The sequence below is a fragment of the Leucopleurus acutus genome (assembly GCF_964270905.1).
Source record: "Leucopleurus acutus genome assembly, chromosome: 2".
Classification (NCBI taxonomy): Eukaryota; Metazoa; Chordata; class Mammalia; order Artiodactyla; family Delphinidae; genus Leucopleurus; species Leucopleurus acutus.
Window position 1 is genome coordinate 145531308 of NC_139143.1, and position 15855 is coordinate 145547162.

General features: G+C 46.8%; 1 protein-coding gene across 1 annotated transcript in view; it reads left to right on the plus strand.

Annotated features, from left to right (window-relative positions):
- Window positions 1-396: 396 nt before the first annotated feature.
- The window catches only part of C8B (complement C8 beta chain), a 40438-nt gene continuing 24979 nt past the window's right edge, over window positions 397-15855 (plus strand). The window contains exons 1-5 of the mRNA XM_082834374.1: window positions 397-629; window positions 6373-6529; window positions 9485-9626; window positions 12028-12169; window positions 15035-15167. Of these exons, the coding sequence (XP_082690500.1) occupies window positions 538-629; window positions 6373-6529; window positions 9485-9626; window positions 12028-12169; window positions 15035-15167 (666 nt within the window). The 5' untranslated portion in view covers window positions 397-537. The remainder of the gene's footprint in view (window positions 630-6372; window positions 6530-9484; window positions 9627-12027; window positions 12170-15034; window positions 15168-15855) is intronic.

The window sequence follows — 15855 nt, forward strand, 5'->3', positions numbered from 1 at the left end:
AGGCAAACCGGAATTCGAAGCCTGGCCTGTCTGACTCCAGACCCTGTATTTACTTAGTAACAACAGCTCACTTGTCTGAGTGCCCAGCACAGGCCTGTTCTAAGCGCTTTATTTGTATGCACTTATTTGATCCTCACCACTTTCCAAGTGAGGAAACTGAGGCATAGGAGTAAAGTGACTTGCCCAAGGTCCCAAAGCTGTGGCAGAGAAAGGATTTGAACCCAGGCAGTCCGGACCTAGAGCCCAGTCCTTTTCGCCTCACTAACTGTCTGTCCTCTCAGCTGCTTACCCCAGAGTCTGTTACACATGAATAAAAACCAAGCTGCAGCACATTTTCCCATCATTCTCATTGGTTTCTGGAGTCACAGATAAGTCTTCTGTCCGTGCAAAGTCTAAGGCATTTCTGGTTACTGGTGGCGTTCTGTTTACTTTGCCCGACTGTTTGCTCTCTGGGGACAGAAGCTGACAGTAGCACTCCCTGGGCAGGCTCTTCATGGATCCAGGAGCCTCAGTCAGATCTCCTGTCGCATAGAGAAAATGAAGACATCCAGGGTGTGGGCTTGGAGGGCACCGGCAGAGCTGTTTCTCCTCTGTGCTGCCCTGGCATGTCTCGGTTTGCCGGGTTCCAGGTAAGTGATGGTTCCAAATGATTCCCTGATCACTACTATGACGGGGAACATAAAGCAACATCATAGTGACCCTCTCCTTGTCACATGCCTATTAAATAAGGAACATCTCCTGAAGCAATTTGCATGCGTCTGATAAAATAATATCAACAACTCTTCAAATTGTTGTGGAACCCAGCGACCAACTTCAACAAAAGTTCTTGTAGGAAACTGACATGTTTAAATGTATTTTGTCATGCTGAGAATACTTGTTCTGTATTCATTCTTGGCATGATTCTTTATGCAAAAGGATTGTTATGTATGGGGAAAAAAGCCAGTTCATAACAATGATTTTAATATGAGAGTGACCTACCCTACCTGCTCGTCAACCTAAACTCTTTGTTCTCAGGCTCCTGCATTCTCTCTCTCTCTCTCTCTCTCTCTCTCTCTCTCTCTCTCTCTCTCTCGGTCTCGCTCTCCCTCTCTCTTTCTCACACATACACGCGCACATTCCAGATGTTCGCCGCAGTTAAATGCTAGCTAATTTATTTCATACTTTTTTTGGTATTTGTTAATAGGCTGCAAAACAGACTAAAAACAAATATCTGAGTTGAAAGCTCAAACTTAATCTGAGTGAAAGTTCAAACGTGGGCTCCACTGAAAGGAGCACCAGTGACATGGCAATTGGGGGATCCTTCTGGTACAGGAGAAGCCGCTACCATCAGAGGCTAAGCTGTCAGCTGTCCTAGGCTCCTTGTGAGCCATCCGTGGGAAGAAGGACTGTTAATGCCATTCCTCTTACTCATTCCATAAAAGCTGTGTGCGCACAGTCTCCCACGGGGGGAGCACCTGGTACCCGTACGCACCCCCTGGTGTCAGCTCTGTTGAGCACTCAGCCCCCATTGGGCACCACCCCGAGACTAGGGTGATGAGTGTTTGCTACCCATTGGGCACTCAATGAATAATAGGCATTATGATTATCAAAGGGAGATGAGAGAGCCTGGCTTGTTCCTGAAGCCACACATCTACTTCAGTAAGCCTTGAGCACAGGTCAAAGTGGGGAGCTGCCAGAGATGGGACCAAGGAAGAGTCAGCAGGAGTCAGATCCTGGGTGGAGCTGGGGCAGGGGTTGGTGCCTGTACACCAGCCAAGGAGCTTGAACCTTATCCTCTAGGCAATGGGGAGCCATGGAAGGGTTTTAAGCAAAGGATCGATCGACACAGTCAGACTTATATATAGGAAGTTCACCCAGAGGTAGGAAGTGGAGATGTGAGTGGGTGAGTATAGACAACAGGTTGGGAAACCTTGCTTAATCATCCAGCGATGTCATGAGATGGGGTGTTATCCTTACTCACTATGTAGAAGAGCAAACGGGTCCTCAGAGAAGAGAAGAGATTCATTCATATCTCATGAGTCTCAAACCCTTACCTGAATCCAGGTTTAGTGCTCTGGCCTCTACCCACGATTCCATGGAGCAGTCTTGAACGTGGCATGTGTTTGAATTCCATACACGAAGTGGAGGAATAGCCTTCAGTTCTGCAACAGGAAATGCTGAGACCTCCTTTGTACTAGCTAAGAAAGGTTTCTGTTTTTAGTTACTCTTGTAATCAAGTCAAATGAAATACTCATCATGTCATCTTAAGACTTATGTTTGCTTATTGCCACTCTGTGCCAGGCACTGAGGTATATTAAGTCTAATTCTCAAAGCTATTTGAGATAAGTGCTATTGTTTATAGTTTACAGAGAGGGAGACTGAGATTTGGAGAGAGAACTATCTCTAGGTTCCTCACCTAGTGTATCAATATAACAGAATATGGATTCATATCTGTTTTTTTTCTGGTTCCAGAGCCCCTGTATCTTTCTGCCTCTTGCTAATGCATTATCTCTTCTCCACCTGCATTGTGGATCTGACTTTCTGGACTCCCAGGCCATTTCTCTATCTCTGGACCACACGTTTGTTACCTTGAGAGTTTGCTTTAAATTTCATTTCTACAATAGCAAATGACACAGAGAAGAGAAATTGAAAATCCACCACCCAGAAGCTGCCCCTTCCAGCAAAGAGGAAGGATGCTATTTGCAAAGGATGCAGCTGCCTAACAAATTGTGTGTGACAAGAAAGTTGTTGTGTCAGGGCATTTCTACAGAAAGCCAAAATGTATTGATGCACCCTGTCTATGTAAGCTTATGGCTCGCAATTTACTGCTGACCTAATCCTGCCGTACGTGATGGGTCCATCTTTATTTTGATCAGAGACTCCTGTTAGAAAGAGAGTAGGAGACAGGAACCAAGTGAAATATGTCCTCCTGCTGGCAGCTGCATTCCATGCACCTCGAGGAATGGCAGGTACCTCCTTGCCAGTCCTTACGTAGAGGATACGTTCCAAGGACTTGTAGAAGGGTGTTTGCTGTAGCATTGTTTGCAATTGCAAAACATGAAAAAAATATATAAACATCCCTCAAAAAGAATAAGTTGAATGCAGTGTATGTCTTATGATGGAACATGTCGATAAAAGAAAGAAACAAGACCTCTTTATGAATCAACATGGATAGGCCAGAAATACAATGTTGATTGACAAAAGCAAGTTATAGAATACTATGTCCAGTATGAGTGCAGCCCACAAAAGCAACGCTATGTGTTGTGTGTGTATGTATGTAAACATTTAAAAAACTGGAAGGATGTACAGCAAATTCATGACAGTAGTATCCTCTGAAGAAGAGAGGAAAGTGAACTGGGGCTGGTGTAAAACCACAGACGTCAAATTTATAAGGTTATTTTTTATGTAAAAAAAAAGACTTGAAGGAAGTGTACCAAAATGTTAACAATTGCCAATGCTGTTTTGTGAATACCTGAGTATTTATTATTTTGTTTTCTGTACTTCTCTGGGCATGTTTAATTTTTCAACATTAAAAATACACAGAGAATTTTGAATGACAGAAGTCAAGGCAGTTGGTCAGAACGTCCATCTGGTTCATCTCTGTAAATTCACAGCGTGAAGGCACATGTTATAATAACCATACACAGAGGTCCTGACTGCCCCTGTCCTCTGTTGGGTCCATGCTAGTCCCAGGAATTAAAGATGCAATTTAATGCTAGCCTTGCTTTCCGATTTGCATTTTATAGTACTAATAAACCACACACATTTATCCAATGTAATTTACAAACATGCTGTTTATTCAGCTGATCACGTCATTGTATTGCCACCTCCATAATGAAAAGAGATCTGGTGGTTGTTACCACTTTTTACCAAGTTCCTTCTGTAAGTGATCATCTTGCCCATTAACAGGCTTTCACATCTCAGAGGGGAAAATAATTGTGACTCTTAATGGCAAGTGTGCACATTATTTATCTACTTAGTCTCCACTGTGGCCTGAATTGGGTGGAAAGTTGCTAAAAACACAATGTAACTATTTCTTAGTGGCAACAGAAAGAGGATACCCTGCAGAGCTGTCAAATTCGTACTTAGGAGAAGACAAATCACAGACAATATTGTTTTGTCAAACCTGGCAGATTAGTAGATAAGAGCACGTTCTGAAGCCCCCAGCCGCTGGGCAGCATCCTGCCTCGAGTAACCATTTTAAAGACTCTACACCTGTGGTTCCCACTAGTCTTTGACCTTTCATTAAAGATCCAGCTTTACTAGGCAATTGATTTTTGCTGATCTCGGGTGGTCATGGAGATACATTTCACTGTAGTTAATATCATCCTCTTTTTTAGGACTGTTGCCAAGTGAGAACGTATGGTTAATGACCTTGTCTGGAGTGATATGTTAAAATTTCGAGACAGTGGAAACTATGTGATGCTCTGTAATGAATGAATCTTGGACACAGGGATGCAAGAGCCCTTGCGTGGAGATAGGGGACTGGCAGAGTGGATGCTGGCCTGCTTCCCCTACGGGCAGCATAGAGAAATGGACCTAACAGAGACTAGAGTTGAGCAGACCTCGGCTCAGACCCCAGCATGACCACATACCAGCTGCATGGCTCTCGGCCATTTCCCTCATCTCTCTGGAAGGTTGCTGCCTTCTAGCATTGCTGTCAGGATTAGATGAGATGGCATGGGTGAAACATCTCAGGCAGGATCTGACATGTCCTGGGCGCTCAGCAAATCTTAATTCTCTTTCTCTTCTCTTGTCCCTTTTTACCTTGAAAAGAAACGCAAATTACAAAGAATCTTGCAGTGTTATACATTCCTTCAGATGGAAGAAAAAGAGAAACCATACTATACCCATCGTATTACACATGGGGAAACCAGATGCCTAGGCAGATTAAATAACATGCCCGTTCATTCCCTCTTTTACTCGATGTCCCAAGACTGCCAGGAACTCAACAAAAAGTGTTGCCTTATCTTCTAGACAGATTTCAGATCTCGTATTGCTTGACGGCTCTGCAGATGTGACACCATCTGCCTCTCCCATCCCCCCGCCCCACTGGCCTCACCCCATCCCCTACCCACCCCTATGTACTGTCCTCGCCCTGGCCTGGCAGACACCAGTCTCTCCTTGTCTGCTGGTTGTGCTTATGTTTCCCACGGTCTTGTCCTTGGCCGGCGTCTCTCAAGAACAGTCTTATCCTCTCCCAAAGCTTTTCATGATCAGATCTGTATCCCTAGTACAAATCCCTCTCCTGAGTTCCAAAACTATGTAGGGACTATTTATCAAATGACTCTACGTAGGTGTTCCACAGACACCTGGAACTCCGTTTGTCCCAACTCCATCATCCTCGACAGATTCCTTTGCTCCTGAGTTCCCCACTCACCCACCCACTCAAACTAGAAACCAGCATCAACCTAAACCTGTTCCTCTCTCTAACCCACACCCCCCATCCTATTACCCATCACTCTATCCATTCCACTGGAGAATCTCTAGTAAGTCTGTCTTCCCCATTCTGTCTCCCCTGGATGCTGCAATGGTACAGCCTCACATCACTCATTGGTACCACTGCTCGAGCCTCCTACCTGCATTTCCTGCCTCAGGGCTCTTCCCACCTCCACCCAGCCTCCATACTGCAGCCACAGTGATGTCCTAAAGCTCAGCTCTGACCGTGGAGCCTGCATGCTTAAAAACCTTGCCTACCGGATAAAGTCCGGAAGAGCTAAGGCGTGAGGCATGTTTCTCTTTTCCTATCCTAAGCGAAACTGTGAGTTCCAGAAGGAAAAACCTGTGTCTTATAATTCTCTGTATCCTCTTTAGCATGGTATCCTGAACATTGTTTGTTCTCAGACCAAATTTTGTAGACTCTTAATGTGAGAGGGCAACTTAAAGACCACCTCGTCCAAACTTCTCATTTTCCAGGGGATAAAACAGAGGCCCCAAGATGGGGAGGGTATTGCTTGAGGTCATACATCTAGCTGTGGTTGTAATCCCTGCATATCTAAAGCACTTTAGCGTTGATAAAGTGCTTTCACATATACTTTCTTATTTAATCCTACAAATAGCCTAATGAGCTAGGTATGATTCTCTCATTATATCATATAGGTGAGAAAAGGGAAGCTCACAGAGGTTGAAAAACCAGACCAAGATTATCCAGCTCCTGATGGACTGTCTTCTGATCAGAGTTCAGCACTCTTCTGAACCTAGCTAGCCGTAATGTCAGGCAGTAACTGGGGGTTCAAAAACACTTGTTGAGTGAATTAACCTCCACTTGACTGATAAAGGAATAGCCTTGCACAAATGAGCAAATATATATTTATTGAATGGACAGACAGGTGGTTGGAGGTATATTTAATTCCCTTCTGATACTTGACTCTCTTCTCTATGATGACCTTTTAGGGGTGAAAGGCCACCCTCTCTTGAGTCAAATGCAGTCAACGAGAGCCTCGCCAGGACTAGACAGACGCGGAGTGTGGATGTCACCTCAATGCCTATTGATTGCGAACTGTCCGGCTGGTCCTCCTGGACCACGTGTGATCCTTGTCAGAAGAAAAGGGTAGGTACCCAGGCCTTGGGAGACCTCTGAGCTTCCAGGAGCCCTAATTCTCAGCAAGATCGTCTGAGGCATTACTGACAGTGCCTGCATCATAGTGGGACCTGGGTAAATGTTGGCTGATTTAATTAATGGATTTTATTCCTCTGAGTTTCCAAGGAGCAGTCAGATCCTTTCTTCGATCTTTCAGATTTTTTCCAAGCATATCTGTCCTTGCTCCCATTAGCAGCTTCTTAATTAGACTTCCTACCTCCAACCTTGCTCTTTCAATCCATCTTTCATGGTGCAGCCAGGGGAGCTATTGAAAACGAAAGTCTGGCCAGTCTGTCCCCAGCTTGGACATCCAAAGTCTATGCATGGCCCTTAGGATCAAGTCCAGACTCATGGTGTTCAAGGCCCCCCATGCCTTAGTCCGGGCCTACGTCTCCATAGAACAGCCCCCATGCCAGCACACAGGACACGTGTATTTTCCTGCACATTTCACACTCTGTCTGTTCCCTTATTCATGCCGCTTTCTTAGGCTGGAGTGACCTTTCCCCCTCCTTCACCAGCTAACACCTACTCATGATTTGAAACTGCTTAGCGGCCGCCTCTTTTGAGAAGCTTTCCCTGACTTCTCAGCCCTCCTTGCCCTTAGATAGATACCCTTTTATGAACTACAATAGCTCCTTATTCCTCCTGTATCCTAAGACTTATCATTTACTTTTCTTTTATTATTGGTCTTTCCATTAAATGGTGAGTGCTTAAAAACGTATTCAATACTGTATCTTCAGTGTATAGGCCAATGTCTGGCATGTAGGAGGTGCTCCATGAACATGTGTTGTCTGATCTCATCATATTTCTTGACATCTCTATAAGGAAGGGAGGATAACTGTTACACTTTCTGTTAGGCAGATACATAGAGACCCAGAGCAGGTAAGTGATTTCTTGGGTTCACCCAGTAGCAAAAAACAGACCTTGAACTCAGGCCGCTGGCCTCCTTGTCTAGCATTCTACCAGTCAAAACACACAGTCTCTGCAGTATTTGTTCTTCGATCTTCGTTGTCACGGGAGGGCTGACCCAGGAGCCAGCTCTAAGAACAGGATGTGTCAGAGAAAAGGGAACGGTTCTCATTTCCCCGGCTCCTTGGGAAACTGAGCCAGCCATGGGCTGGGACTCTAAAGAGGCTGTGGAAGTAGGCCCAGGACAATTGCACGCTTAATTGGATCCATGTGGAGAGCCCTGTAGGCTTATCCAGTTCCCAAAGTAGGCATTATTGCTGATGTGATCAACATGGATCCAGTTATCTGGATAATTGCTTCATCTGCACCATAAACCAGGAAGACCCAGCATGAGCCGTCCATCCATCCACGCACTCAGCCAGACAGAGCTCTGCACTCAGACTTTGCCACACATGGTCCCTCAGTGTACATCACTGCTGTCTGCCGGGTCAGTGGCTGGGAGTTCATCAAAACCTTTCGACTGGAATTGGGAGGTGTCTTTCCTCCGTCATCTCCACACTCCTCAAACCCATTTTGTCTCTGGTGCCTGGGGCTAGTCTTCTAGCATCTTCTTTGCAGACCTTATCCCTGTCCTGCTAGCCTCTGCCTTCCAGGAAGCAAGACTCTGGGAAAGCAAAGGACCATGGGTGGATGCTTGTCTGTGTTTCTTTTCTAGATTTCCAGATACCATGCGCGTGATAAGTGTGGCTGCTTAACATGTCAGTCTGTAAAGGGGCTGCTGTCCTGCTTTGCCCCCTTTGGTGGTACCAAAATCTTGACTGCAGCTACCATTCGGACGCCACCCAAATCTGATCATTTCCTTCCTCTGCAGTGGTTTCTCATTTCCCCATAATGAAGTACTAAATCCAGCCTTCCTGAGGCCTGGGAGGCCCTGCCTCGCCTGCTCCTGGCTATGTCTCCCTCCATCTCTTGCCACTCTCCCTCCTTCACTCTTCACTCCAGCTGTGATGGATTTCTTCTTGTTTCCTGGAACAAGGTGCATACTGTCTAGTCTCTCAGCTTTGGCACAGCGGTTCCCTCCACCCAGATTGCCCTTCTCTCTCCTCCTCAGCCAGCTCTCCGTGTTTGCCTGACGTGTCTACTCACCCTCTGGGGCTTAGCTTAGATGTCGCTTCACTGTCTCCTAAGACTGCACTGCGGATTCCCCTCTGCGTTTACAGAGCGCTCGGTACGGCCCCTCTCGTGGCACCCGTCGCACTGTGTTGTCACTGCCTGGTGTTGACCATCATCACCACCACCACCATCTGCAGCCTCCTCGAGGGCAGCCCAGAGGGCATGATTATGATCAAAACCAAACAAGCATAAGTAGCACCTAACATTGGGTGGCTCAATCAAAAGTTTGGAAATCCAATCCCTATTTCTGGAATAAACAATCTAGAGATAGAGAAATATTGACCGCTAAAAATTATTAAGAATTAAAAAGAAAAATGAGCACAAGCAATTGAGTGCCTCCTGTGTACCAGACAACATGAGGTTTCATATATATCTCACACATATAATTGAAACTCCATAACTGTATATTTAGGTAATTCATTATCCCCATTTTATAGATGAGTAAATTGAGATCACAATGCTTCAGTAGCTTACCTGATATCACGTAACTAAAAAGTATCAGAGTCAGTGGCTCCAAAGTGCATGCTTTTGTGTTATAAGCTACTTAGTAAATGAGAATACTTGAATCAACCCATTGGATTAATCAAGCTGAAAGACTGAACTGGCTGCATCAAGGCACTTACTACCTTTGAGTCCAAAGCCCACGCTTTCCCCACATGTAGCAAATCTTTACTGATCACTGTGGATGCAGAAACTGAAGATAAGGTCCCTGCCCTCAGAGGGCTCCCAGTCTATCTGAAATAGACAACCGGCCAATGGCAATATAGATCCCTAAGTGTACCCCTTAGCTCCCCAGGTCTCCAAGGCTCCGCCCTTGGCTCACCATGCTCCTCTCTGCTACAGTACAGACATGCCGACTTGCTCCAGCCCTCTCAGTTCCATGGGGAACCGTGCACCTTCTCTGACAAGGAAGTTGAAGACTGTGTTTCCAACAGGCCATGCAGAAGTCAAGTGCGCTGTGAAGGCTTTGTGTGTGCGCAGACAGGTATAAAGGGACGCAGGAGCGGGAGGGGCAAGCTATCCAGTGAGCCAATGGCACATGATGGTGGGAGGACTGGCCATTGCCTGGTGCTCAAGATCACGGTCCTGTGTCAGGTCAGGAGGCCTCCTTGACCTCTTTTTACACGTATTATTTCATAAAAACAACCCTACGCTGTAGGTGTTAATATTACCCCCATTTTACAAATTGAGAAATTGAGACTTGGAGAAGTTACTCACGCAACATCATATAGCAGGTAAGTGGAGGAGGTACAATTAGGAATCGGGGAATTCAAATTACATTCACTGACATTATGGACGCCAAAATTATGTGTGCTAGAATAAGAGCTCCCGAGTTAAATCTTACTTTGACTTTGTAATTTAGAGAAATCACTTAACCTTCTCACTTGTTGGTTCTCTAAAGAGAAAATCAGAAGTGATGTTAATACCTTACAAGTTTGCCATAAACATCAAGTGACACAATGGATGTGAAAGCTCTTTGCAGACCCTGAGTTCTGCTGGCTTTCTCAGAGGTTTGAGGCTAAATGCAATGTAGCAAAGCCACCTGCAACAGTTAAATAGTGTGGGTAGGGCTTCCCTGGTGGCGCAGTGGTTGAGAGTCCGCCTGCCGATGCAGGGGACACGGGTTCGTGCCCCGGTCCGGGAAGATCCCACATGCCGCGGAGCGGCTGGGCCCGTGAGCCATGGCCGCTGAGCCTGCGCGTCCGGAGCCTGTGCTCCGCAACGGGAGAGGCCACAGCAGTAAGAGGCCCGCGTACCGCAAAAAAAAAAAAAAAAAATAGGGTGGGTAGCATCATTTATCTCTGAAAGCTCTTTGGTGAGGTGGTCCCTGCACTTCTGTATCGCCAAGTACAGCATAACCCTTAACCCATGAGATAGTCATAAAACATTTTCGATTAAAGGAAGCAAGGGAAAAAAAGAAAAGACAGATGAACGGGCAGACAGAGGGAAGGAAGGGAGGAAGGCGCGCACAAATGAATAATCATCAGTGGCAGAGCTAAGTAAACACTTGTCTTTCCAATTCATTCCTCTAGCTCATTCAGGCAAACGTATGCCTCTGTTTCTCCAAGGCTCCAGCAAAAATCAGAGTGTTTTGACCCAAATTATCTAGATGGGAGTTGCACCTCTCTACATTCTCTGTAACCATGTGGACTGTGCTTAGGGATCTTCTCAGAAAGAATTAGAGCAATTTCTAGGGCTTATTGCAAAGGCGAAACTCCATCCAATAAATCTGAAAGACTTTTACAGGGTGTCCATAGACTAATTATGACCAGAGTTCCATGATTCTGACCAAAGCCACAATGGTTATTAGGGCAGGCTTTAGTTTCAATGCCTTGTAAGGAACATATGAAAACCAGATTGTTACTCTTCTGCCTTTAATACCCCAAAACATTGGTTAAAAATGACCAGACACATCTGAGGAAAAAAGGTTACCTGTCTTATGGGCTTTATCCCGCAAGAATATACAAATAAGAAAGGAAGTCAAGTCAATGGGGAAAAGAGTTTCAAGGAAGCAAATAATTTTAAACATACAGTCCAAATAATTTTATCATCTAAAAGTAGTCCGGCGCTTCCCTGGTGGCGCAGTGATTGAGAGTCCGCCTGCTGCTGCAGGGGACACGGGTTCATGCCCCGGTCCGGGAGGATCCCACATGCCGTGGAGCGGCTGGGCCCGTGAGCCATGGCCGCTGAGCCTGCGCGTCCGGAGCCTGTGCTCCGCAACGGGAGAGGCCACGGCGGTGAGAGGCCCGCGTACCGCAAAAAAAAATAAAAGTAGTCCGAATGGCTCTGGTATTGAAGGCAGTGTGGTTTAGTGGGGAGAGTTTGTGATAAGAAAACTATAGGTTCCAATCCTCCTGCCAGTACTTACCAGCAATGTGCATTTGGACCATCCAAACACTAATAATAGTAATAACAACACACATCCAGCACTTACCATGAGCCAGTACTGTTTCATTCATTTAAATCCCCAGCAACCCTAGGGGGTAGGTATGATGGAGTCTCTATTTTACAGATGAGTACATTGAGGCGGGGGGTGGGGTCAGGTAACATTTGGAAGGTCCCACGACTAGTACTATTATAGGGCCCACCGAACCCACCACCTCTCACCAGTGCCAAGCAGAGGAGTCCAGCCTTCCTTCCTGTCTGGCCACTCGACCCCTGCCTAGTGGATCTGCCCTCAAGTACTTTCAGAAATATAACACTGGCTTCTTTGGGGGGTTAAACTGTGGATTCCATTACCCACCCACCCGTATACATGAGGACTAATGCAAACAGAGCATTAAAGGCGCAGCAAAGTGTCCGGCCCACAGTGGGTCTCAAACCATGTGAGTCCCCCCGCATCTTACTGGCCTCGGACCGTGGGTAACCCCCTTTCTCCATTCCAGGGAGGTGTGTAAACCGCAGACTTCTTTGTAACGGGGACAACGACTGTGGAGACCAGTCAGATGAGGGGAACTGTAGAAGGATTTATAAAAAATGTCAGCAGGAAATGGACCAATACTGGGCCATTGGCAGCCTGGCCAGTGGGTAAGTTACCGCCTTCTGTTGTAGAGCTGGAAGGGCACACAGTTAAATGTGATTCTGGAGAAGAACCAGGGATGGACCTGTAAAGAGTGGCTCCGTTTTCCTTTCTGAAAAAGGCAGGGGTGTACGTGGATGCTTGCGCTGCTCCCTGAGGACAGACCCAGGGCCTCCGGGAGCACATCCCACAGAGAGATGGACCTACGCGGCTGCAGGGAGGGAGCATGGAGGGCAGAGCTGTGTGTTGGGGCCGCGGAGGCTCCACGCGAGGGCTGGGGGAAGGGTTATTTGACACCTGCTCTGTGACTGTGTTAGGTACTTTCTAAGCATTACCTTTTTTTTTTTTTTTAACATCTTTATTGGAGTATAATTGCTTTACAATGGTGTGTTAGTTTCTGCTTTATAACAAAGTAGAGGTAAGACAGGAATAAAGACACAGACCTACTAGAGAATGGACTTGAGGATACAGGGAGTGGGAAGGGTAAGCTGTGACAAAGCGAGAGAGTGGCATGGACATATATACACTACCAAAGGTAAAATAGATAGCTAGCGGGAAGCATTACCTTTGAATCCCCTTGACAGCTGCGAGGGAGGTTTATCTGTTTCTCATCGGGCTGGCCCAGAGGAGAAGCTGCTAAGCAATTAGCCGGTGAAGGCGTGCATTTCCAGCACGGCTCTGCAGCCACTCTGTGTGCAGCCAATCTGGGGGCCTCTGAGTCGGTTAAATCCTCCGGGGAGGTGAGGGGTCAGAAGGGACCAGACTGCCCTGGTGCCCACCCTCCTCTCCTGCTGTGCTCTGCAGCCTCTCAGCCTCCAGGGGAGGAGGAGGGCCTCCCTTCAGACGCCTCACAAATCAGCGTGTGTGACGCAGTGTGGGGAGCAGAGTGGCCCTGGATGGGGTTCTCCCTCTTCCTAAATGAACGTCAGACCTCCATCCTGAAAGGTTGTCATTAGAGATACAGACGCCTCAGGTGGGGAAAACCTCCTCTCAGGACCTCCTTAGAAACTAGTGACTATAAGTCCCATCTCCTCGATAAGGAAACTGAGGCCTGGAAAGTTAAGAGAGTTCTCAGGAGTCACACGGCAAAGAGGGTGACAGAGTGGACATTCAGAGCCAGTAGCAGAGGCTGACTGGACCCTGCAGGAGGGGCAGAAATACGGCTCACAGGCCACGGGACCCTGGCTGAGGCACTTGTCTGTGCGGTGCCTTAGTTTTGTCATTTGTAGACGGAAGTTAGTAATACCCTTCTTTCCAATCTGTGAGGGATGCATAAGCTAATGCCGTGGTAATAAACTAATACACAAGAGACAGCAGGCATGCGTGTGGTGGGAAGAAAGCAGACTCTGCCCTTGACTTAAGACACTCAGACTTTGAGTCCTGGCCCTGCCAGCTGCTGGGCAGTTCGGTTGCCCTCTCTGTGCCTCACTTTCCTCATCTGTTAAATGGGTATAATAATAATACCCATGGATTCAGTGAGCCAATATGTGTAATTGATTATTACAGTATTAAAAAAATAAATGGGGCTTCTCTGGTGGCGCGGTGGTTGGGAGTCCGCCTGCCGATGCAGGGGGCGTGGGTTCGTGCCCCGGTCCGGGAGGATCCCACATGCCGCGGAGCGGCTGGGCCCGTGAGCCATGGCCGCTGAGCCTGCACGTCCAGAGCCTATGCTCCGCAACGGGAGAGGCCAAAACAGTGAGAGGCCCACGTACCACAAAAAAAAAAAAAAGAATATACATTATTATGCTACAAGAAACTCTGTCACAGGAGAGCCTAAGACAATTCTGGTAGAGCAGAACAGGCCAACAGGCAGAAGCTAAAAGGAGACAGAGCTCCTTTGAACAAAAAAATGGCTGTCGGTAGTAGTCAAAGCAGACTTCCAAGAATGGTCTAGCATGGTCGGCAAGAACAAGCCTCCAGGAATGGAGGCTTCTTAGGAGGCGGTGAGAAAGAATGTCAAATTAGAGACAGTATTTTCATTCTTTCTAAATGGACATAATAGCATCCAGGACTTCAGGGACATTGAGTAAGGTGATGCCCTGAGCCATCTGTGACTGTGTCTGTTTCCAGTTAGACCCTCAGTAAATGGGAATTAATTTAGTGTCTTGTGATGGGGGTCATACAGAAATTAAGAAGAAAACCACCATCCCCAAGGAGCACAGAATCTAGGGGAGACAACAGACACGTAAATAATAACAAGCCTTTATCACAGACCAAGTAGTGTTCTAAGCACTTAACAAATATGGACACGTGTAATCCTCACAACCACTCCAAGAGATAAGATTTTCTTTGTTCCCATTTTACGAATGAGGAGACTGAGGTACAGAGAGGTTAACTGGTGTACCCAAGGTTACAGAACTCGTAAATGGCAGAGCAGGAATTTGACCCCAGGCATCTGGCTGCAGAGTCCATGTTCTTGCCTCCCATGCTAGACCATTCTTAGAAGGCACCTGCAGTGGGTGCAGAACAATAAATACATGAATGGGGCAAGCACGGGGTCTAATGAGGACCTCTAATGCACGCAGCTTGGTACAAGTGTCAGTGAAGGCTGCCCACGACAGACAACGACGGAACCCATTCTTGAGAGATAAGTGAGAGATAAAACAGTGAATGGCTGGAAGGGCATTTAGGCGTAGGGAACAGCCCTTACACAGGAGAGGAGCAAAGCAGACTGGAGGAAGAACACCCCCAAGTAGTAAGGGACTGGCTTTGTGAGTGTGGCTGGGAGTGTCCAGAGATGAAGCCGGAAAGCTGGTTTCATCCAGATATTGAGGGCCTTGAGTGCCGTACCAAGGAATTTGGCTGTCCTTTAGTAGGTCTACCAGTTGGGATTACACCCTCACCTCTTACCCTTCTCCGCCTCTTCCCTGCAGGATAAATTTGTTCACAAACAACTTGGAGGGCCCAGTTCTCGATCACAGGTATTACGCCGGTGCCTGCTCCCCCCATTACATACTCAACACGAGGTTTCGGAAGCCATACAATGTGGAAAACTTCATCCCACAGGTATGTGCCGGCCAGGAAGCCACCACAGGGCCATGGCAGGGACACTGGCAGAGCAGCCAGTAGCATGGATCCAGACCCGGCCTACAGCCTGCCTGCTGGGCGAGCGCCGATGCATCGCTTTTTCTCTCTGAGCTTCAATTCTTCATACGTAAAATGGGTGGTCCCTTCCTCTGGACACAGTGGTGAGGCTGACATGCCATGTATAGTAAAGGCAGTACAGAGATGGAGTAGCCATAATCATACTAACAGTAATAACAAAAGCTCCCGTGAAGAGACGGGCATAGCTTAGGATTTGGAGTCTCACAGATGCCTTTGCAACTTACCATCTGTATCATCTTAAAGGCTCTGCGCCTCCGTTTTCCTGTCTTTAAAATGGGAGTTATAAAGCTTCTACCTGCACGCAGAGGATTAGTGAGGTGATTAGTGAGTGTAAATGCTTAGCACACACAATACCTGGTTTAATTGGTGAGTCTCAGGAAGTGCTAACTCTTCTTTTTTGGGGGGGATGATAAAAAGGCTATTTTTGTTTTTTATTTATAGCCATAGATAGAGAAGACTGGTAGCTTCAGTTTCATATTTGTACCAAAAGCAAATACAGATACTGTAAGGTCCATACTTTATTTTGCCTTTGGAAAATTTCACAGACTTTCACATATAAACATTGGTATGACAGCTGGGACACCCTACC